Source organism: Elgaria multicarinata, chromosome 5 (genome assembly GCF_023053635.1).
Source record: "Elgaria multicarinata webbii isolate HBS135686 ecotype San Diego chromosome 5, rElgMul1.1.pri, whole genome shotgun sequence".
NCBI lineage: Eukaryota > Metazoa > Chordata > Lepidosauria > Squamata > Anguidae > Elgaria > Elgaria multicarinata.
In genome coordinates, this window is record NC_086175.1 from 70,021,143 (window position 1) to 70,046,072 (window position 24,930).

At 43.0% G+C, this 24,930-nt stretch overlaps 1 protein-coding gene across 1 annotated transcript in view; it reads left to right on the forward strand.

Annotated features, from left to right (window-relative positions):
* Positions 1–24,930, forward strand: part of LOC134399610 (uncharacterized) — an 81,166-nt gene that overhangs the window by 18,452 nt on the left and 37,784 nt on the right. The window contains exons 7-11 of the mRNA XM_063127694.1: positions 12,392–12,501; positions 13,690–13,839; positions 15,060–15,163; positions 18,661–18,795; positions 20,829–20,978. Of these exons, the coding sequence (XP_062983764.1) occupies positions 12,392–12,501; positions 13,690–13,839; positions 15,060–15,163; positions 18,661–18,795; positions 20,829–20,978 (649 nt within the window). The remainder of the gene's footprint in view (positions 1–12,391; positions 12,502–13,689; positions 13,840–15,059; positions 15,164–18,660; positions 18,796–20,828; positions 20,979–24,930) is intronic.

A 24,930-nucleotide genomic window follows, 5' to 3' on the forward strand; every position in this document is an offset into this window, starting at 1 on the left:
CAAAGGCCCTGATGGGGGCGGGCCAGCCAGCCAAGAGAAGGCACAGATGGGGTGCGGGAGAGGCTGGGAAAGGCCCGTGCCAGCGCTCCCTGGAATGGGCTTTCCCACCCCCATCCCAGCGTCTGCTGCGTCGTCGCTATAGCGATGACTCAGCAGAGGCCCGGATGGGGCGGCACTGGCTTTTGGAAGCCTCGTTCTAGGAAGCGCCAGAACGGGCCTTCCGAGTGCCACCCCGCCCTCATCTGGGCCTCTGCTGCGTCATCACTATAGCGATGACGCAGCAGAGGCCTGGATGGGGCAGGGCGGTGCTCAGAAGGCTTGTTCCAGGAAGCAACCGAACAGGCCTTCCCAACCCCTTTCATCTTTCACCCCCAGATTTCCCCCTCAAATAGGGGATTTCCCCCCAGTCCTGGTTTTGCCCTTCATTTTCCGGACTTGTCCAGGCAAAACCGGTCATATGGTCACCCTAAATTAAGTTGTCCTCTCCAGCCTGTGCATAATTATTAGGGATGTACTCCGCTTCTAATCGGACTGGCGAATTAGAAGCGGAGCGGGGGGCTTCGCCTGCCCTTAAGGCGGAGGCGAAGAGGATTGGGGGGCCGGCGGAGCGTGGCGAAGAGGATCGAGGTGAAGGCGGATCCTTCGCCTCGATCCAGAGCTCTGCCGGAAAGGTAAGTGGGGTTTACCAGGCCCTGCCGCTGTCGCTGTTGCCCATGCGGCGACAGCGGCAGGGCCAGGTAACCCCCCGCCCTCCTGTCCCTTACCTGCCTCCGTCCGCGGTCCGTCAGCATCTTCAATTGAACCCATGGTTCAACCAGGAAGTCTGGGCCGCGGGCTCAATTGAAGATGCCGACGGACCGCGGACGGAGGCAGGTAAGGCCCCCTCTCCCTTGGTCCCTTACCGGGCTCTGCCTCCGTCGCCGCATGGGCGGCGACGGCGGCAGGGCCCGGTAACTCCCCCCCGCCCTCCTCTCCCTTACCTGCCTCCGTCCGCGGTCCATCGGCATCTTCAATTGAGCCGGTCCAACTATTGATGGACAACAATCCTTATGGTTCTTTATCTTTTAAATCAAAATTAGACAGGACAGACCTTCAAATAGATGATGCCTTCAAATAGAGGACTGTCCTCCCTGGCAGCCTTTTAAATACAGATCTGTAAAGGAGGCAACATGGTCACCCTAGACTGAATCCGAGGAGTTTGTAATTAGCAGGAATGGAAACAAGTTGGATTATTCTTCAAAAGTTTCTGCCAGGAAACAACAATAAGGAACAGGAGTTGGTGATGGCATTGTAGCCACCTGTAGATGAACTGGGTTTGTACAAACACAAATATAATAGAAGGGTAGTTCTGAACTCTGACTAACTACTACTATATTGCTAACTCTACCTGGCTATATGAATAGAATTTTTAAAACTAAACTGCAGCATTCATCATTCCATACAGTAGACCAAAAGTTGGTGCAGGGGTAGAGCCAGTTCCGGACCATGATGTGAGAAGGGGACTTTAGCAGGTGGTCCTGCAGGGCCAGCCTTAGGGGTGGGCAAGCTGGGCAATAGTCTGGGGTGCCAAATTGAGGAGAACAGCAAGCTGAGCTGGAGGGGGCACCAAGTGGAACTGAAGATGGAGGGGGGCACCAAGCTGAGCTGAAGTTAGAGGGACGCACCAAGCAGAACAAAAGTTGGAGGGGATGCCAAGCTGAGCAGAGGGGGCTGCCAAGCTGAGCTGAAGGTGGAGGGAGGAACCAACTGTAACTAAAGTTGGAGGGGGTTCCAAAGTCAGCTGAAGCTGGAGGGGAGCACCAAGCTGAGCTCAGTGATGGTTTATTTTTATTGTATTGCTTGTAGTGAGCTAGAGTGGCAAAAAGCAAGTGTCTGTAACCTTTTCTCCAAAGGCTCTTCAGGTAGTTTGGGTAGTAACTACAAAAACGATCTACCTTCAACTGACCTTAAAGTATGTTTCTTTTTCAATTTCCATTTTGATGTCTTTGGTGCTAGGTAAAAATCAGTGGAACACAGTGTTACTTTGAGGCAACATTACTGAGCACTTTTCACTTCAAATACTGTAAACACTATAAGCACTATATGAATAATAAAATAAAGATGTAAGTGGGTCAGCTGGATGCCTTTTTTATTTTCAACTTTTCAATATTTTTAAAGATAAAAATAATGGGTATTCTAAAATAAACAATGCTTACCAAAATATAGGAGCTGCTACAAAGCAAAAATTATTACAATTATTACAAGTAAAAGCCTGAAGTAGTTCTGCTGTGTTGCATAGTGCTTTGCCACTGCTCAGAATGTGGCTTTTCAAACTTTGGCTTGTGCAAACTGTAGCACAAGGATGGAGAGATCAAGGTTTTGAACAGTGTCATTCCTGATGGATAGGAGAGCAAGTGATGCTTTCACATTGTATTTTATATCACGTTTTTATACTGTTGTTTTATACTTTGAATGGTTTTAGTTTTGGTGAATGCAATGAGCTCCATGCATTTCTTCATGAGGGAGGTAACCATTACTATGGCCATTCTAAGGCCTTCCATAGCTTTATTTGCAATATCCATGTGCAACAGAATGTCAGCCCATACTGTGATAGATGTCAAGATCTCAAAGTCCTTCAGCTGGTCTGCTCTGCACAGTGCTTCATGGCGAAGTCCTGCATCCACTTGAGGCAACTCTGTTACTTCCAACAGAGCAGCATAAGCATCTTTTGCTTGATATCAAATGAATTTCACACTGTATACACAACTTTCTCAGTGAGTGCCACTCAGTGGCTTCATGGTGAGGTTGGACACATTGTCATTTAGTTAGGGATGGTGCGGGCATCCGTTTGGGGCTTGAAGGGTGGAAAGAAATTGGCAGGTTGGCCCCTGGGATGCCAGTCCACAAATCCCTGCACTTGCCCAACTTGTCATGCAAAGCTGGTTTCCAGTATCCTGTATTGTACCACAGTTTATTTAAAAAGAAGGCTTCAGTCAGGCTGTGGGGAGAAGGAGACACCTGCATACAGAGACCCCCCTCCCCACCAGAGAAGGAGACATTTGCACACAGCAGCCAACAGCTGGGAGGGAGGAGAGACCTGCATACAGTGCAGGCAACAATGGAAGCAGCAGCGAGACGGATTTCTGGGGTGGGTGGATTTGACCCCCCCCCCACGGATTCTTCTGCCATGCCTAATGATCTTACCAGTATTCAGAACCTCTGTAATCATTGCAAAGGCACTGATGTTTTCTTTCTAAATAAACAGGATACAGGAGACCAGCTTTTAAGCTCCTAGCCATCTACATATCCAGCAAGGATTAATTATATCAGTGATGGAACGTCTGAGTTTTTGTTTTCTTAACGATAAACAACCCTGTGGACTAGGTTGTAAAGGCATGTTCAGCACACATACAATATCTTAGATCAACATACCTGCACAAAACATTACCTGCGTAGCAAACTTAAATATAATTCTGCCTCTCTGGGGTGGAGTAGATGGAACATTTGTCATATATTTACCTTAGCAATTAAAAAAAATAACTGGCTGGACTATTTTTAATAGCTGGTTGGGGAGCCAGATCAGGGTGACAGCATGAGGCGGAGAAATAGCAGGTGTGTGTGTGTGTGTGTGTGTGTGTAGGGGTGATTCTGATCAGGACCATAGTGCCAGTGCAAGCTCTCCTGATGCCTCAAGCAAGAGAGAACATATGTGCCATTGTCTTGTCCCATTGCTGCCCCATCACTCTCTGTTGCCACATCACCACCCTCGTTGCATCCTGCTGTCACCATACCCATGCGTCACAGCCACCTCCTTCACTGCACCCACCTTCAACTCATTGTCTTTATGAGGACTCTCTGAAGATTTCATTGTCCACTCTGGCTGGTCCAGTTAATCCAGTTCATCAAATACCTTGCTCTGAGGAGGAACCCCCCCCCCCCTGCCCCTCGCCCTGAATCTCCAGGCATTTGGGCCTGGGAGGCTCTCTGAAGATCTCTTCTGCTATCTGGCTCACACTGAGATTGTCTGGATAGTCTGGCTGGTTGCTCCTCTGCTGTGGTGCTCCAGCTCCAGAGAGCCCTGCCCACCCTGTCACAGTGGAAGAGCAGCCAGTGGGCCTCTCTGGAGCCCCCTAGCAGTTTGTGGGGCAAGTGCCCCAGGTGGGTGGGGAGAGAGCTTAATTTGCCACTTCCCCCATACCACCATCTGAGGGAGAGAATTCATCCCACCTCGTGAGAAGGCCAGCCCTGCAGGAACACTGCAGGGGAAAAAAGCTAAAGACCCCCTCCAGCTCCTCCCCTGCCCCATTTGTTTGTTTTTAAATCAACAAATGCCATGTCTAACCCCTCAGTAGTCATGAGAGAAGGATTTTACTATAATAATATGTGGGCCAAAGTGGTATTTCTCGCCATTGAAGCATTTCTCACCATTGACCGGGTAGCTCAGAGACCATTCATGCCACCTGGGGAGAGAGAAAGAGACTCTTGCACACAGTGATCCCAGTGCTATAACTACTTGCCACTGGTGGCGGTGTGCAACTCGCACACAGCCATGGTGGTGGTTGGGAGTTCTGGAGTTCTGGCAGGAACCCACAGCTCAGCTCGTGAACACAAGCTGAGCCATGGGCTCTGGGAAAATCCATCCAGCCCCAAGAGGGCCCTATTTTCCCCCATTGGACATCCCTAAAGATAATCAAATCTTCTCTTTGAAATGGGAAGGGATTCCCACAATCCATAGAAGAGCTCTAAATCAGTGGTAGAACACATGCTTTGCATGCAGAAGGCCCCCAATTCTATCCCAATCCAGGTAGGACTCCAACCTAAAGCCCTGGAGAGCTGTCTCCAATCAGTGTTGAAAATACTGAAATAGTTGGACTAATCGTCTGACTTGGGGTCAATCTACACCAAGCAGGATATAACACTTTTAAAACGGTATGAAAACTGTATATGTAATGTGTCCTGGGCCTGAACAGTTGTCATAACCATTATAAACCATTATAAGCAGTAGTGTAGATCCTGCCTTGGTATAAAGCAGCTTCCTAAGGCAGAACTACAGAACCTCTTTTAGTCCAAGGGGTGAATACAATTTCAGAGAAGCTTTCAGGGACCAAATTCCAATGAGGGGAGGGATTCAAGGTAAAGGTGGAAGAACCAAAGGCAAACTGGGTGGGACCCAATTACAAAATGGCCACTATTGTAGCTCACAGCTGTTACTGCCAGTAACTAAGCCTTTCAACTTTTAGAATGTATGTGGGGGGTGGGGGAGGGGAGGGTCTTGTCAGGGCAAGAGGTCCGTAGGATACAGAGACAAAGCCACACAAGTAGGGAAGATTTACAGGTTTTATTAGATAACAGGCAGGAAAAAAGGATACAAGAAACGTTAACAAGAAAAGACCTTATGTCTCCTTTCTGTTGCCAGGACCCCCAGGTATGACAACAGAGAGACCTCAGCTACTGGCCAGTCATGCACACAGCACCTTCTCCAGCCCAGGTCTGTGTCAAAGCTCATCAGAGTCCAGGGGGTCTGATTCCTACCTGAGAGCCCCCCTGGCCTATGTGCAGACTTGCACTCTTGGCTTAATTGGTCACACCTGTCGGCTGGCAGCCTTCTCAGGGTTTACGATAGTTTAACACCTGGTTGGATGGTCCTGTTCCCGGTGCTTACTAGGGTTTATGAATATTCTCACAGGTGAATTATCAGTATCAACTGTCCATCTTCGATAGATAAGAGCTTCTCCCAGACCCCAATGTCATATCATCCCGCGTTGCATAAACACAACAAGGAAGCCCTCCTAGCCAGAATACATGGAGAGCTACACATGAAAGGGAATTGGGCACAAAATTCTAATTCCTTCTTACAGTATCTTCTGTGCTGTCTCCCATAGAGGGAGTGGGGCAGAAATGCTAGGAAACCTATTAACAGATTGGTGGGTGTGGAAAGAAGGTTGAGGCAGGGAGAGGGGGTATGGCCATCGAGGGGAACCCTGGAGGGCTGGATTGGGACCACAGGAGTGCCAGATTTGGACCATGTGCCTGAGGTTCCCTATCCTTGCTCTAAGGAGTTCATGCTGAGCACAGAGCTCATAAACGTTTCTTTGGTGACATTTTTCATCTAAATTGGTCTCTCTTTCTGGAAACAATGAAATTGCCACATAGGTGTTTCAGCTGAATTTCAAATTATAACAACTTCATTAGAGGAGTGTGTGTGTGTGTGTGTGTGTGTGTGTGTGTGTTTGGATTTGTCCAAACCTTCAGTGTCTAAATATGAACTATTAATTTTTATGGAATCATTCTTTTGACAGAAGAGCATCAGAAAGATAATCAGTAGATGGAAGAAAGCAATTAGAATTCTCTAGTATAATCCTGAATTCTTTGGCAGGAGACATGCAGTGTGATAAGCGAAGGGACACGGAGACCCAGAATTAGGACTCGCTTAAGGAGAACCTGAACCTAAAAGAATGCAGAACTGCAAAAATACAGGCAAGCTCTGGTGGTGATGAAAATTCTTATCTTTATTAATTTCTTCAATAGGCTAAACGTTTCAGATAAAAATCCTTCCTCAGGAGCTACAAGAACAAAATAAATGCAACTTAAACATAAGCGAAAGGCAACACCCATGCCAAAAGAATTGTGCATACTTTTAGAAAAACAATTGATACAGTAAACATTACGATCAATGAGAAAAGCATTGAACATACTTTTTTTACAAGAACAAATTGGTAATACTGGATACTGTGACCAACAAAGATTAATGAATGGACTGACCTGAAGAAAGTCGCAAGCTACTATAATGTATATTAATAAAAATAATGATAGTAGTTAAAAAGTCCTCAGCTTTTTATTTCTCTTTTGGGCGTCCCTGCCAGGAGCGGCGTTATCTGAGAGAATTGCTGCTCATACTGTGGAGTCACGGCCAGATAATGGCTATTGAAGTTAATTAAACAGCCGCTGGCTGGCAGCCGTGACATTGTTATGTCTACCGGGTCCTGCTCCAACTTAGCTATAGCAACATGAATGTTCTTTAAAACAAAAACCTGCGCTCAACATTAAATGTTCATTTCATCCTGTTTTCATTATTTGTATGTACTGAACTCCAAAGAGTCATTCAATCCCCTTGGTGCTAAAGGTTTCAAGGACAAAATCCAAAAAAGTTCTCTTTTGCTTAGTATTGTCTTGTTTCTTCTCACCTTTTCTAATGCCCCAAACCCTATGGCAGCCTTCCTCAACCTGGGGCGCTCCAGATGTGTTGGACTGCATCTCCCAGAATGCCCCAGCCAGCAGAGCATTCTGGGAGTTGTAGTCCAACACATCTGGAGCGCCCCAGGTTGAGGAAGGCTGCCCTATGGACTCAGGTCCATGTTTTTTTAATCCATAAAGTGTTTTACCAGGGCAGCCCCAACCTTCTGATGTCTGAGGTTATAAAGATGTTCACCTACCCTTATTTTTAATTTTCTAGGTATTTTCCCTACATATATTTTATTGCAAGGGCAGGTAATGATATAGATGACCCCTGTGGTATTACAACTAAGAAAATCTGCTATCTGTATCGATTTACACTTATTGGTATCAGTAAATGAGAGAAGCTTTTTTGTAAATTTGCAATATGCACATCGGCCACATCGATGGTGCCCTTGGGGCCTAGGTAAATTCAGCACCATAGATTGTGCTGCGACAATTTTGTTGTTATATTTTGTGTGGTCTGTGTGTATTAGCCAGTCTTTTAATTTTTTAGTTATCTTAAATGTTACCATGGGTCTTGTTGCTAAACTGGGTAGGTCTTGAAGCAAATGCCAATTCGGACATATGTGTACTTGCAACTTTTTGGTGACTGGATTGTAAGGCAAAACACATGAGATTTTATTATTTTCCACTCTTTTTTGGGGTGTAGGAGGCTTTCACGGTTGCAATTACTGGCCTTACACACGGCTGCTTCAATGGTCCTCTTTGGGTAGCCCCTGCTCTGAAATCATTGTGTTAAGGCCCATGACTCTTGAATGAAGTCCTGGTCTTTAGGACAGTTGTGTTTGATCCATAAAAACTGATTATACGGTAAGTTATTTTTGAGGTGTATGGGATGGTAACTGTCATATTTTAAAAAAGTATTTCTATCTGTGGATTTTTTAAAAATGGTAGTAGCAAGACCTTGGGACTGTTTTTTCTTACAACAATATCCAGAAAATTAACCTGTTGTGTGCTATATGTGCTTTCAAAGCTAAGATTAGGATCTCTGGTATTAACTCACTCATTAAATTCTTTTAGCCCACCTTTTGTATGTCTCTAAATTAGAAACACATCGTCTATATATCTTAACCATGTGGTCAATTCACATCCAAAGGCATCATTGGAAAAGATATATTGTTGTTCAAATTCTTGCATATATAGGTTAGCAATTTCTGGTGCCATGGGGCACCCCATAGCTACTCCTTTGCTCTGATTTTTTTTGGGGGGGCAAACTATATATATATATATATATATATATATATATATATATATATATATTATTATTATTATTATTATTATTACTAAGTCTGCTAGAGCCACTAGAAAAATGTAAGGGTGGAAGTCATACTTCACGTTTTTGTAGAACTCCAAATATGATGTCTAGAGCTTGACCTTGTGGTATGCTGGTGTACAATGACCTCACGTCCATGGTTACTAATATGTCTCCAGTTGTATTTTGATGGAATCTATTATTTGCAGAAAATGTGTAGTGTCACAGACATATAATTCAATGGATGGAATGAAGGGCTTTAAATAATAATCAACAAATTGTGATAGTGGTTCTAGAATGGAATCATTTCCTGATACAATGGGCCAACCCAAAGGTGGCATAATGCCCTTATGGATTTTGGGTAAAATATAAAATAGGGGAATTGTGGGATTTTTCTTCATCAAAAAAATTGTATTCTGATATTTTGATCCATCCCATGTTCATCCCTTCTTCTAGAACAATCTTGATTTGAGAGTTGATTTCAGAAGATGGATCACATGCAATTGACTTATAAGAGGCCTTGTCTTCTAACTGATGTCCAACCTCTGCCTCATCATCACTACGATTTTGTATGACTATGGCCCCTCCCTTATCTGCCTCTTTGATAACAATATCTGTGTTATTGGACAGATGATGTAGCTATAGCTAAGTTGGAGCAGGACTCTGTAGACATAACACTATCACAGCTGCCGGCTGCTGTTTAATTAACTACAGTAGCCATTATCTGGCCATGACTCCACAGTATGAGCAGCAATTCTCTCAGATAACGCAGCTCCTGGTGGGGACGCCCAAAAGAGAAATAAAAAGCTGAGGACTTTTTAATTATTATCATTATTTTTATTAGTATACATTATAGTAGCTTGCATCTTTCTTCAGGTTAGTCCATTCATTAATGCATTGGGTATATATATATCTTTGTTGGTCACAGAATCCAGTGGTACCAATTGGTTCTTGTAAAAAAAAAAAGTCTGTTCAATGTTTTTCTCATTGATCTTAACATTTAATGTATCAATTGTTTTTCTAAAAGTATGCACAATTCTTTTGGCATGGGTGTTGCCTTTCGTTTATGTTTAAGTTGTATTTATTTTGTTCTTATAGCCCCTGAGGAAGGATTTTTATCTGAAACATTGAGCCTATTGAAGAAATTATTAAAGATAAGAATTTTCATCAGCACCAGAGCTTGAGGGGATCTACACTAGTATATGAAACGTTGTTTTTACAGTTATTGAACATTTTGTTTTTGAACAATTTAAAATGTAGCAGTTTTTAAAACATTTATTTACTTTTCTCTTTCCATGGGAATGCATTCCTTTGGGCCGCACTAAGAAAATAAATCTGTTCTATTCTGCCAATTTCCCCTCCCACTTCCTCTTCTCTCCGAGACAATCCTCCACCTACAAACAATCCAGCTAGCAGCCTCCCAAAAGTGAAACTGGAAGTGTCTGCAAAAAAGAGGCTTGAAAGAAAAAAACGACTCTAACTTTGGGCGCGGAAATTACATAAACATGCCCCCAGGAATGCGATTGGCTAATTAAGAACTACAGGAAACCCATTTAATACGATGAAATCGGCCACATCATAACAAATAGAATGACTTATTTCAGAGAAGTTCAAAATAAAAATCGGAGAACAGACAACAATAAAACGTCACAAACTATACGTCATGTGGCGAAATACTACCAAACGCACACTTAAAAACGATTCTAACTTGACTAGTGTAGTTCCCCTCCTTGTCTCTATTTTTGCAGTGCATTTGTGGTGCTCCCCCCCTCTTTTCTACTTTAAAATAAAAGAGATGCTAAAAGCCTATGTCAGATTAAATTGTTTGCTGGAGGTACAAGCCCTATATTTACATATGCATTTAAAGATTCCACTCATAGAGTCTACTGTTCACAGTAGGTTCCATCCACAGTTGTGGAGGTGACAGAACCAGTTTCATAAAAGGTGCACACTGCAGATGGATAGTTCTGGGGACATAACATGGATCAGCTGTGAGGACACATTCATACAAGCAACTCTTAATGCAAAGTTATACATCTTATGACCCCACACTCACTGACCCCAAACTCCACTGAAATGTACCACTCTGTCTCCACAAGTATGAGTTCCTCTCCACCATTGAAGTGACAACAAGGACATTGTTTTACCATCAGAAGAGCTCATGACTTCCTCTGGTGAAGCAACTCCAGAATCAAGTCCTAACAGAAGTCTGTAATGATTTGAAGTTGTACAGACCTGGAGGAATGACTACTTTGTGTAGGGGGAGTGGGAGTTGTATACTGCCTCCTGAAGAGATAAGTCCAGAAGGCCTCCATGCTAGCAGATCATGTGAGAGGTTTAGAAGGGAATGCTTTCACTTTTGGGCAAGAGCCACTAGGAGCCATTTGTTGTGCTTAATCTCCTGAGAGGCCAGGGCAATCCTGAGCCTATACTGATTTTGGTCAAGGACTTACACGGTGGTCTTCATTGGGGCTGTAAAGGCTTATAGGTAATCACTGAAATTGTGTGGGCAATGCTTAGTTGGTCCGGTTGGTGAAGGGATGGGAACAAATAGACACACAGGCATAGCTGGAATAATAAATTGGCCACAATTTTATTGACTTACTTGAATAGGCTTGGTGGAAGCATAGGGTAGGGATCCTGTCCTCAGCCAGCTCGCCACAAAGAATTTACTGGTAGTCCAGATCAATTTATTTACAATGGGGTTAATCTTGCAATGGGGAAGGCAACCCTGCATACTCTTTGCCAATTGTTGTGCTGTAAAATTTCCTTCCCAGCCCCATTAACTGGCGACTACTCCTGCCACTGCAAGACCTCTTACTACTGAGAGAGGATGTGTGGGGAAGTCAGTAACTGCAACCCTGGAGCTGCATAGGAGGTGTGCCTTTGGGAGCCTGAATTGAACTGGAGGCAGAACAAAGGAGCAATCTCACTCCGCTGGGTCCGCCTCTTTGGCCCCACCCCATCATTGCTCTGATTGGCTCAGCAGTCCCCTCCTGGGAAGGAGATGCTGCTGCTGGATCTGTGCAGCCACTCTGCACCAGCCTTTCTCCCTTCACTGCCGGACTACTTGCCTCCACAATTCACTGCTCCCCATTAAGGGGGAACTCAGCTTGTTGCAATAAAAGGTTTCACTGTGTTTTCCAAAGGCAAGAGGTTCATAGGATACAGAGATAAAAAGCACACAAGTGGGAAAGGTTCAAAGCTTTTATTTAACAGCAGACAAGTAAAAAAGGATAAAGGAAGCTAACTTCTATGGAGCAAGTAGAGACTTACATTCTCCTTTAAGTTGTGGGGTATGCCAGACAGACAACAACAGAGAAATCTCAGTTGCTGGACAACATGTACACAGCACCGTCTGCAGTCCAGAACTGTGTTGAAGCACTTCTGGTAGAGTTCGGGGAAGTCATATTGATACACAGAAGCTCCCTGGCCTACGTGCTTGTTTGTACCAACAGCTTAATTATTCTCACTTGATTGATGGCACTCTTATCAATGTTTATTGCACCTTCATTAATTACACCTGTTTTGATGGTCATGTTCCTGACGCTTATCAATATTTATGAATATTTCCACAGATAAGTGAAAATTGGTGGCAGCCATCCAGTCTCGCCAGAGAAGGACCTCTCCCAAATTCTAAGGTCGTACCACCGTATATTGCATAAACAGAAGACAAGTCTTTTCTGATAGCCATCAGCCAGCACATATAACTCTGTTGGCCATCCTTCACTCCCTAATTAATATTACCTGATGTAGGTAACTGACGGAAAATACAAGGAAATAATATGAAGCACGAAACCAGACTCTCTCATCATAATTCAGGCATAAACGGGCCATGGCTGTATACCAACTTATGCTCCTCAATACAGAAAGGTCTTCCGGTTTATTTTCCCATACACTCTGTGGCTTGTGCTTTGCCTCTAGGAAGTCAGATTCTGTCAATATGACTGCACCAGTTACTGTACCAAGGACAATTGCTCAGTTAAGCTGTTTATGCTCGTTTTGCAAGTCAAAGAAAGTTGCTCCATGTTTCTGTAAGTTATAATAAACATCTGTAAAGTTTGAAGACATCTGATGTGTGTTGCTGTATCCCATATACAAATACTGTGTTACCATGTCTCCTGCAATAACACATCACACTCAACTTATACTCACTTATACCATGGGGGTATTATCTATTCAACACAGTCTAAAACCTGAATCAAAGAATGTTAATTTTATTACAAAAATATACGAGATGGCCAAAAATATGAGTTTGAAACAGAAAGTGGAAACTGATTGGATTAACTCAATTAATTGTTGACCAGAAGCTATCATGCTATATAGTGATGATGGGGGAGGGGGAGAGAGACCATGTAAGTAAACAAAGGGAGTGATGAAGACAAAGAAGTTATGGTTGCCAAATAAGGGAACAGGGAAGGTGCTAGGGATCCCATAAGGGATGTTGAAGGGGGAAAACTCAGAATTATGTAGATGTCATGGGATTGGTCAATGTGAGGGTTAGAAACATAGAACTGAGAAAATGAGGCAATAAAAGAGGGGAGTAGAGTGCAGATATTTACAGATTCCAGAGGAGGATTGGAATGATGCCGGTCCTAGTTCTGGGTTCTTTGTTTCTGTGATGGGGAACTGTGGGCTTGTGAAGGGTAGTAAAGCCTTCACAAACCCTTTTAATCTTGCAATACTTTTTGCTGAAAAAGCTTGGAGAAGAAGGACATGGCTGGCCTGGCTGTGTATTTCCTAGGAGCCTTGACTAGATCGCTAATAAAATAACAAACACAGATGCCGGGAAGGAAACCTGGGTGAAGAGGATGGGGGGTGGGGGGGAGAAACAGATCTAGTTGCAGATAGGAGGTTGAGCAAAGACTAACCAAGGGGCTGTCTTAAAGATGCCACATTGGCCCTGTGTTCCCCCAGAATCGTATGGTTTTGCTCCTGCAGGGTTTCGCTGGCTAATCCCCATGCCAAGAGTCAAGCACAGGGTTTATACTGGTCATCCAGGTACTGGAGCTGCCCCCTGCCCCTCCTGGCTCCCCCCACTCTACTTTTGACTTTCTTTCCTGTCCTCTGCATGCGTTTATGTGTGTCTTCACAATCATTGCTGTCATCTCCTTTATTTCAACCCCTTGTGACTACTGCAGGCGCCTCCTGCAATCTGCAAAAGGGGAACTTCCATGCAATAGAGGCTCAGACTCTTCTACCCATTTGGGGTGTTCCGGCAGCCATTTGGGCTTGCCAGCCTGCCCTCTGCCCAGGCTGACATCAACCAATCAGATGTCGCCTTCTGCCTGGGAATGCCTCCGCAACGAGGATGGAGGGAGGTTAGATGGTGGAAGGACCATGTTTGCCTCACTCCATCCTGAAAAGTCAGGGTAAGTCCCCGACTTTTGAAATGTGGAGCTTCTCTGGAAAGCCCCTTGATGGCTTTGAGGTGGCTGCTGAGTCTATAATCAACACAGCACCACCACAGACCCACATCAGGGCTTCCAGAGCATATAGACAGCCCCCCAACTCTATTTTCCTGGAACGAAAAGCTGCTTTAATATCAAAGTTGAGGAGAGACTCAAAACAAAAGGAATTTAGACTACTGAGTTGTCCAGCCACTCACTGGTGCACAGAGAGGTCAGTGGGCAAAATGCTATGGGATTCTAGTTAGCTATAGATGGCACATGTAAACAATTCTTGTCTACAAATATATTCTCCTCTTTCATCCATCCCCAGCTTGAACAATTATAGCTACCATTGGATTTTAGGGACTGAGAGAAAAGAAAAGAGAAGAAACCCTATTGATTTTAGCAAGTCAACACCTGACATTCTTACTTTAAGAATAAGGAACAATGGATAAAATTTGCATTTAGATATGCTTAGAAGTCAAATAATATTTTTTTAAATAGTTGAAGAGGTGCAAAGTTCTGGAAGTCATAATCAAATCCTGAAATGTTTCAGAATTTTAAGTTTCTGCAACCTTTTCATTTTAGTTTTTTTTTTAAAAAAAGGGGAGTAAAGCTGTAATCTTTTACCCAATTATCTATGAGTAAGTCCCATTAAACTGAATAGGATTTACATAGACATGTCTAGAATTGTGCTGTTAATTCTGGAAGCCTGGTTACTGGAGGTTGATGAATGTAGGCAGTCCTAAGGTACAGCTGTGAGGTCAGTGTTTTTATGTTAATTTTGATTTAGGAAAATTGACATCTGCACTGGTGTGAACTTGATGCAGAAGTACCAAGTATGAAATATTAATAAAAATAAATATACTAATAAAATGATAAAAAAGATGCTAATAAAGATAATGCATGTCGTTCTTGCTTTCTAAATTATTTACCATATGGACCACATGGAGCTGCGGAATTAGGATCCAGTTGAGTTAATGAATGTACTTGACTAACACTATATCTCACTTCCCTTTGCATTTATCTCTCAGATATCAACACTGAATACACAAGAAAAATGTGTTTACACTGTCTAATCAAATGATGAGTGATACTTGAGGTGGAGCGCAGCTGGAAACTTCTTATCGGAATGCTGTACATAAGCATCATTAATGGTATAAAAGAAGGCTGGAGATACTTCTATTGCCTTAAATCCTTAGGTTCCGAGGTTTGTATGGTACCATGGAGAAAATGGGTATCTGTGTTCTCTCACTCATTTTAATTTTAGGAATCAGCACACTGCTTGAAGGGATGTCACTTCCACGTAAGTACTTTGATTCTAGGATTGCTTGTGTAGTTCTTTCTGATAGTACTATATGATGGTGTGGAAGACTAAAGTTTCCCATTCAACCCCTTAGCTTACTGATGAATTTTCCCTTGCTGTATAGCTAAACTTTCTGGCTGACCAGCTGTCAATGTTAAGAGAAGCAGATTGAGACTCCTTGATTGATTAGATGTAAATGGGTAATAGCTATAAATGACAGAACATTAAAGAATAAAATGAACTCGAGTATTCAGTACTTTCTAGCAGCATAATCCAGGAGATAAGCTCTATTTAGTTCTAGTACTACAAGCAAGAACCTTTACAACTGAAGCTGCAATATGATGCTGGTAAGGTAAAACTTGCTATGTGTGGATCTGGGGAAAGGCAGGAGACCTTTAATGAAATCCACAAGTCCCAACCTCTGACTCCCCTCTTCCAGTTTTAAACAAATGATGCCCCTGCCTATAGCCTGAACAAAAGCAGTAGCCAGGAGGACCATTAGGAAAGTGGACAAAGCCCCTTCTGACTCCCTGAACACTGCTTATGCCCTGTTGACCAAGAAATATGAAATATGGTCCAAAGGCTCAGAGAATAGGGTGCAAGCAAATGCTCAGGTAGGAGTATACACCTCTCTGAGAGATGGTTGCACTGCAGAAGGAAAGAGTAAGTGAAATGTAATGGGGTAGGTGATTTGATCTGCATTGAGAAATTCATGGAGGATAAGGCTATTAATGAATATAGAGTCAGCTTGACTCTATATTCCTTCCTGTATGAGAGGAACTATGTCTCTGTGTAACAGTTGCTGGAGAACATGAGTTGGAGGATGTTACTGCATTCATGTCCAGTTGTGGACTTCCTATCGGCATCTAGTTGGCCACCATGCAACCTGAATGTTGCTCTAGATAGACCTTTGGTGTGATCCAGCATGGCTCTTCTTATGTTCTTATGGGAAGGAATCTGAGTGCCAGTGCTGGTCCAAAGGAAACAGATGTCTGTATTCTGATGATGGTGAGATTTTAGGTGCTGAGTTGCTGCTGACTCAGCAGAGATGTTCATAAGATCAACCCATGAAAACCTCAGGATCTTAGATGATGCTAGAAAAGCCTGAGAATTCTCCATGGGTTACTGAGCTCTAGGATGATGAGCTTTTACGCTCTTTTGACAGGCCACATATCTTTGGATTCCTGTGCCAGCAATGAAGCATTAAGTATAGAACACAATGGCTGCTAAATTAATTCAGCATTGAGAAATTGCTCTAGAAATGTAGCATCAAGAACCAAGACCTTGGATTGACATTGCTAACCCAAAACATGGCAATGTCAGAACACAGTACTAGCATAACAGGTTAAGTCTGAAGGTGTTACTACACTGGCAATAGCCACTGTTACCAGATGCAGCATAAGTGCTTGTGGAAAGCCATCACTGAATAGTGGAGGGAGCCTATAAGTCCATCAAGTCCAACCCCTGCTCAATGCAGGAATCCACCTTAAAGCATGCCTGACAGCTGCATCTTGAATGCCACTAGTGTGGCTTTTAAGTCATATTTGCCTTCATGTATTAAGTTTGTTCTTTTTGTTTCCCATACTCTGGGCATTAGTATATAGACATTGAAAACCATGTGCTTTACAGTCTGGCATCTTTCCTACATTATTGTGAAGACTATTATTAGTTGCTATTAGAGTTGTTTTCTGTGTTATGGTGCATGAGCCTTCATCCATTGCTGCCTCCAAGTTTACATCTCCCTCCTCCATAGGATTCAGTTTAAAGCCCTCCTGATGAAGGTCTTCATGCTATGGCCAAACAATTTCTTCCCAGCTCTTGTGAGGTGCAACCCATCACTCGCCAGAAGTCCATCTTCCAAGTAGTGTACCCCATGGTCCCAGAATCCGAATCTCCCATGTCAGCACCACTTTCATGGGCAGTTGTTCATCTGGAGTATTTTTCTTTCCCTTTCTTTTCCTCTCCTAAATATTGGAAGGATGGATGAGAAAAACTATCTGGGCCTCAAAGTTCTTGAGTTCCCCTCCCAAAGCTTCAAAGTCTGAAGTGATTTCTTTGTAGCTCCACTTGGCAGTATCATTTGTTCCCACATGGATGAGAAGAAAAGGATACATGTCAGTGGGCTTTATGAGCTTTGGCAGTCCTTCAGTCACATCTCTAATCTGTCCTTCAGGGAGACAGCATACCTGGTGAGTCCATGGGTCTTTGTGACATATTTGGGTTTCAATCCCACGCAGCGGGGAGTCTCCTGCAACGACTACTCTTCTTGTTTGAACAGCAAGAGAATCTATGATTCTCTTGCTGTCCAAACTTACCAAAGGGCTTTGATATTGTTGCCTCTGCTTGACTACCCTTCTGCCTCTTGCTCACCGCTGCCTGGGACCCCTGTAATTCTTCCTCTGCAGACTGTCCTCCAGTCTCTGCCCCCAGTACCTTAAAGTGGTTACACAGCTCTAGTGGTTCCACTGGTGCAGAATGTCTTCTAGTCCTTCTTCTCTTGTCACCCTTTTCTGGGGAGTTTCCTCGTTTTCGGCTTTCCTCCTCACCTCAGCATTCGCCACTTCTGCTTCAACTTGCTGTTGCTGTTTCACCTCCTCTGCTTCTCTTTGCTGTTGCAGTTCCACTGTTCCGTCTTAGAACTCTTCATCTTTTCTTATTCCTTGGAGGGTGGACACTTGCCCTCAAGCTCTCTCACTTTTTCTTCCCATAGTGAAAACAGCTTGCACTTGTTGCAGGTGTACACCGTGTTGATCTCAGGCAGGAAAACAAACATTGTGCATACTTTGTAGGTCACCACCACTGGAGAATCCTTTCTGCCCATGGTCTTTATTCCTTTTTTTGTTTTGTTTCTGCCTTTCTGACTGCATTGGAATAGCCTGTGCTTTGTCCTGTCCTCCCTGAAGGTTAACAACAGAGTCCCCTACCATTTTTGTTAAGGACTTCCCCTTGACCTCCCCTGACAAACTCCTGCTTGCTCTCCCTGTTCACTGCCTCTGATTGTTCACTATCTGGGAGTGCTCTTTCTTATTTACCTTTTAGACCAGCTGGAGCAGCTTCCTCTGCTCTGCTCTGCTCAGCTAGGAGTCATGAAACAGAAATGGACAGAAAGGATATGGTGTGTGCAAGACTGAAAATGACTTACTTACGTGATATTTCAGGGCATTTTGGCCATGAAATAGCTAATGACGTTGACATAGTTGTATGCACTTAATATCTGTGAGTGCTAACAGCCTTTAAAAATGATGGATAAGGGGCATCACAGGATGGCCTTGCTCTATTTGCCCCAATCAGGATGATGCTATAGCTTGAAAAGCAAACAAGCCATTCTGTGCCATTGTCCATGGATTGAGGCAGTGTGCAAAGTTCATTTTGTAAGAAGTTAGATTCTAGCCCCTAGGTCGATCTCCTCTTCACACTTTGTGTTAAAAGGGGAAAATACCAGCTAAACATAGGTTTAACTACTCATGACTAACCGTGAGTTTTTTTCCCTCCAACAGCGGACTGCCAATGTGATGCAGAACCCAAAAATAGAACAAACTGTGGGCCTCCTGGAATCTCTCCCCAGGAATGCGTTAAAAATGGATGCTGCTTCGATTCACAAGTCCCAGGAGTTCCCTGGTGCTTTACTGGAGGTAATGGACCTATGAAAAAACACACCTGATTTCCTCAGGTCTTAAAAATGATATGCAGTTCAGAGGGACAGATGAGTTCTGTTTATCAGGAAGAATTGGGTTAATAGCTGTCTTCCAAACGTGTATGGTAGATAACTGTTTACCAGCCATTGGGATCAGGCCTGATGTCGTTAAGGACTTGGACATTTCAACATCAGAAATGCTCTAAGAGATAGAGCATCAATTGATCATTTTTGAGGTTATTATCTGGGTGCTGCCACCCATTATGGTGTGGCAGGTGGCTACTAGGGACAGAACCTTCTCTGTGGTGGCCCCTGTCTGTGGAAAATCCTTCTCAGGAAATCTTCCTGGCATCCTCATTCAATACATTTAGACACAGGTTAAGAATTTCCTCTTTAAGCAGGCATTACTACTTTAATTTTACTGCTGGTTCCTCAAATGTTTAAAATATTTCTAATGTTTCATATTGTGCTTTTATTGTTATTTTTTATGGTTATTGTTTGGTTTTATGATTGTAAACCAGCCTGATGACATTTGGCAGTTTGAGATATAAAACTAAATTATTATTATTATTATTATTATTATTATTATTGGTAAAAGCTACACTTAAGCATGAAGTGTTAATCCTAAACAAAAATGGTAAATAAGTGCAAAATATATATGGTGTAAAACAGATGGTCTTGTCACACAGCACCTTAAGGGCATGGTTGTTATGGAGCATGTACAGAGATGCAAGTTTGGCCTCACCACCAAAGTACAGAAAGAGAGGAGGGGCGGAAATAGATTTTCAGTCTGTGCTGAGCTTTCTTTGAAATGTAGCTTCATCATCAGTTTGGATGTGAATCAATCCAGTGTGGTGTGGTGGCTAGAGGGTTAGACTGGGAGTTGGGAGATCCAGGTTCTATTCCCCACTTGGCCATGGAAGTTCACTGGGTGACTTTGGGCTGGTCATGCATTCTAAGCCCAACCTTCCTCAAAGGGTTGTTGTTGTGAGGATAACATAGATAGGAGGAGGATTGTGTATGCTGCCTTTAGTCCTTAAGGAGGAAAAAAGGTATGATATAAATGTAAAAATAAATAAATAAATAAATCATGTAAGGTCGACAAGACCTCAAATATACAGGTTCAAGCTACAGGTCCCCCTGCATGAAGGAGATGATCGGCTAGGGTATATTTTTGGCCATGTTATATAAGTGGAAATCCTTGAATGTTTTCAAGTGAAATAATGCAAAAGATTTCAACCATCTTCCCTGCCATTGGTGGTGAACATGGAAGGAGAGCATTTTTGGAAGCCACTTGCACAGTGTTGGTCCTGCGACAGCACTGGAACATCGATGAAACATAATCTAAGTCACAAACATTAATGGAGTTTGCCAAGTCAGGGCTGGAAATGCTAGTGTAAACAAGCCAGTAATTAATTTTGTTCAGGTTATTCAGAAGGTAAGGGCCTCTTTTGAATATATATATATATATATACACACACTATCACCTGCAGGTGCAGGGCTATTTGCAAGTTATCGGTCCTAGTGCCCAGATGGGTTGAGAATGGCTGTGTAGACAGGCAGAACATTTATGTTTGCAGAAGACGCCTTCAGTAAAATCAAAGAAATTGTTCATGTACTTTGAGTTGTAAGAGGAATGTAGGAGTCAATCATACTCAGTCAAAACATTTATCCATCTAGCCCAGTATTGTTGACACCGATCGGCAGCAGCTCTCCAAGGTTTCAGGTGGGAATTTTTCCAGCTCTGCTTGGAGATGCTGGTGCCAGGGATTGGACCTATGACTCTCTGAATGCAAAGATTGCGCTCTGCCATTGAGCCATAACCTTTCTCCAAATAAAACAAAAGAAGAATAAACACAGTGCTTTCAAAGGTGCAAGAAACAGGGCTTCACGCACCTTTGCGACTGAGGTAGATGACAGATAGACAGGCTGTCAGATAGAATCAGTAGGTTTATTCTGAATCAGATGAATGCAAATTAACAGCACGATTTGTTTCCATTAATCTTAAAGTAACTTTTTGTTTTGAAACAGTAAGACATGTATGTCCCAAAAAAGTGAGTGACAGAGTCAACTGTGGATACCCAGCGATCCCTAAAGATACATGTGAGAAGAGAGGTTGCTGTTTTCGGGCTAGCCCACCTGGTGTTCCATGGTGTTTCTTTAAGGTCAAGGTGGAAACAGGTAAAAACAAACAAACCCCCAAACCCACTTGTTTTCTCCCTTTGTATAAATGAAGCAGGATTTTGTTGTGGGTGAAAGGTAAGTGCTTATTTACCGACCCACATTCTGTCTTATAGAGGACACAGGCCTTTTAAAGTGAACGGTGTAGGTTCTTTTTTTATTTTCATCCATTTCTATCAGTTTAGGATTGAATGTGGTACAGGTATATAACCTATGTTATAAAGACTGGTTTACTGATTCCTCGCAGCTTCTGGTCCCTGGCTTTGTGTTAGCTACTAACCAGTCTTTTGCTAGTCCATATGGAATGAGTTACATTCTCGTTTACATTTTTTTTTCTGTACCTGTTTCCCTATGCACATATTTCAGACCATAATGGAAACATTAAGCAAGGGGACTTCCCTCCTCTCTCTTCCTTTTTCTGAGTTTCCGAATAATCAGGGGTCTGTGTATGGAGAAGAAAATAGAAAGGCATTTCATAGTCCAAAGGTGCTTTTGTTGTAAAATAAACCATCGGTGGGTTCTATTAAAAGCAAAAGTTGCAAGGGAGAGACATTCAGCATGGACATTGTGCCTCTGAAATGGGACACCTCTGCACTGACAGCCACTTCTGACGCCGTGCTGATGCTGATATTCATAGCACTGATCATGCCACTCTGTGGTGAAGATCAAATAGCTCAGCTGAGCACTGATATGCATCTAATGTACAACCAATAAACAGCATCATGCGGTCCACACAGCCAAGCGCTCATGGCACAGATCTGATGCAAACCAGCCTAGAACAACTGTAGATGCCTGAGTCTACTGTGCATGCTGCAGTGATGGCAAAAAACAGAGCCAATATGTTGCTGTTAATATAAAGACCAGCAGTATCTTTTGTTCCACCAATGCCCATTTGAGTTTGAGTTTCATGTGCCACGCTCTTGTAATGTGGCACATGAGGGGATTCAGCCCAGCAATGTGCATGGCAGAAATGGACCATTAGCTGATTAACTGATTTACACAAACCACCTTAACTCACTTCGACCCAAACTGGTGTGAGAATGCAAAGAAGGGGACGACTGGGTCAAACAATGCGATGATACAAACCTGCAATTATGCTTCGAGGGAAAATACTTTTTGTCACACTATTGACTTGCTGGAGGTGGCAGTGGGAGAGAAAATTCCTGGTTCTCAACTTCTTTCCTCCCCTCTTTTTCAGGGTGTAAACCATAAGGCTTCAAAAAGGAAGACTTTTCTGAGGGGCTGCTCTCTCAGCAGAGCCGTTCAAGCAAGAAAACACGAACCTTTGCACATTGTGCTGTAATAATTCTAATCTCCACGTTTCTTTGCCTTGCATTGACATCCTTACATAGTTAATCACAGAATTTGTTCTTGTCAACATTTTAGTGGCTGTTCCCTGTTCAAAGCAATAAAAGCTTATAAACACCCTAATTATTACTGATGTAGCCCTTTTCTGTTGATTGTGGAGCCAGTATGTTAATAGTAATAGAATAACTGGTACATTAAAGTGAAGACTATTATAATAGTTTGTCAACTGCAAAATATACAACAACAACAACAACTACAACAACAACTTGTGATACCTTAAAGAATAACAGGCTTATTGTAGACTAAGCTTTTGTAGGAGATTTTGGTGGGAGATTCAGCACTGATAAAAGGAAATACTTCTTCACACTGCACATAGTTAAACTATGGAATTCACTACCACAAGATGTGATGATGGCCACCAATTTGGATGGCTTTTAAAGGGGGCTGGATAAATTCCTGGAGGAGAAGGCAGTCAATGGTTACTAGTCATGAAGGTTAAGTGCAACCTCTAGTGTCAGAGGCAATAATAAGCCTATGTACACTATTTGTTGGGGTACATGGGTGGGAGGGTGCTGCTTGTAGTGCTAAACTAGATGGACCCACAGTCAACAATGTACAACAATAATACAAAACAATTTTCACTATTTTAGAGGAAATCATCTTCCATGCTTTCCTGAAAACAAAAGACTAATATCTCTTCAACGGTACACACACACAACTCTCCATTTTATCCTCAGAACAACCCTCTGAGGTATGTTAGGTTGAGAGTCCATGACTGGCCCAAAATCACCCAATGAGTTTCATGTTCGAGTCCAACACTTTAACCAGTAGACCACAGTGGCTCTCTTTATTAAAGCAATTAATTGGATTATTTAAGAACATAAAAAGAGCCATGCTGGATCAGACAAAGGGTCGATCTAGTCCAGCACTCTCTTCACACAGTTGTCAACTAGCTGTCAACCAGGAACCCACAAGCAGGACATGGGTTCGATAGCACCCTCCCACCCATGTTCCCCAGCAACTGGTGTATATAGGCTCAGTGCCTCTGATACTGATGGTAGCACATAGCCATCAGTGATAGCCATTGATAGCCTTCTCAAAAGGAATTTGTCTAATCCCTTTTAAAGTCATCCAAATTGGTGGCCATCACTATATCTTGTGGTAGCAAATTCAATAGTTTGAATTATATGCTGTGTGAAGAAGTATTTCCATTTATCTGTCCTCAGATCTACCACTAATCAGCTTCCCAGGTTCTAGTATTATGGGAGAGGGAGCAACATGTTCCCCATCCACATTCTCCACACCATGCATAATTGTGTACACCTCTATCATGTCTCCTTTTACCCTCTTTTTTTTATATAACCTGCCCTCGTAGGGGAGATGGTTCAGCCCCTTGATCATTTTAGTAGACCTCCTCTGCACTTTTTCCAGCTCTACACTATTTTTATTTAGTGGTGACCAAAACAGTTTTCTCTTCTTTAACCAGTTACGGATCCATATGATGACCTCTCCCCTTATTCCATGACTGCTAAGTTTGCTTAGGAGTCCTTGGTGAGGGACTGTCAAAAGGCTTTGGGAAGTCCAAGTAGACAATGTCCACCGGGTCACCCCTGTCTATATGTTTAAAAAACCCTTTGAAAATTGGTTTCACATTGGCCAACTTCCAGTCGTCTGGGACAGAGGCCGATATTAGGAACATGTTGCGAAGATCAGCAATTTGATATTTTAGTTCTTTCAGAGCTCTGGGTTAGATACCAGCTGGGCCCAGTGACTTATTTGCTTTCAATGTATCAATAAAGTCGAGAATTTCATCATTTGTCACACTATTTGCTCCAGTTCCTCAGACTCCCTTCCTGAAAACATCAGTTCAGGCACAGGTATCTGTCCTATATCTTTCACATTGAAGACCAATGCAAAGAATTCATTCATCTTCTCTGCAATCTCCCTCCTGTCTGCCTCTTTGCATAGCACAGCTGATTCCCTGCTGTGTCATATAATCAGCCCCAAATCTGATCATAGCTTCAAGCTCACTCATTGGCTAAACACACTGAAAGGTGGTAGCAAGCTCATTTCTCACAAAACATTGGCCATAACGACTGTCCATGTCTCTCGAAATGATTGGAATGTGCCTGAGCGTTTTGCCTCAGATCTTGGTCTTAAAAGGGCTAGAGACTTGCTCTTTTTTATTATTATTTATTTGAAATTTTGGTAATCTCGGGAAGTTAGTTGGCCCTCGAGGTGTTAAACCAGGTCCTATAGCACCCTTGGCCCTGTGGTTAATATGTCTATGCACACAAGTGTGTTCATACACACCAGAGGTCTTGATCCTGTGTATCAGCATCCATGAGTATTACAATGTAATAACCTAAGGGAGATAATCCATATTCAGTGTTCCCCAGTAAAAAATATCAGCTTACTACAGCAAGATGAGAAGTCTGACAACCCAGCTTTTCAGACAACTCTCACTCAAAGTGGCTGTACCAAACAGGAATCTGCACTTCTTACTCTGGGCCAAGCAAGAGGCAGGTTAGCAAGCAGATTGCAATTGTGAAGAGGAGGAACAACTGTAGGGGGCTCTTGTCCATGGGGCAGGATCTACACTACTGCCTCATAATGGTTTATAATGGTGTTGACAACTGTTGGG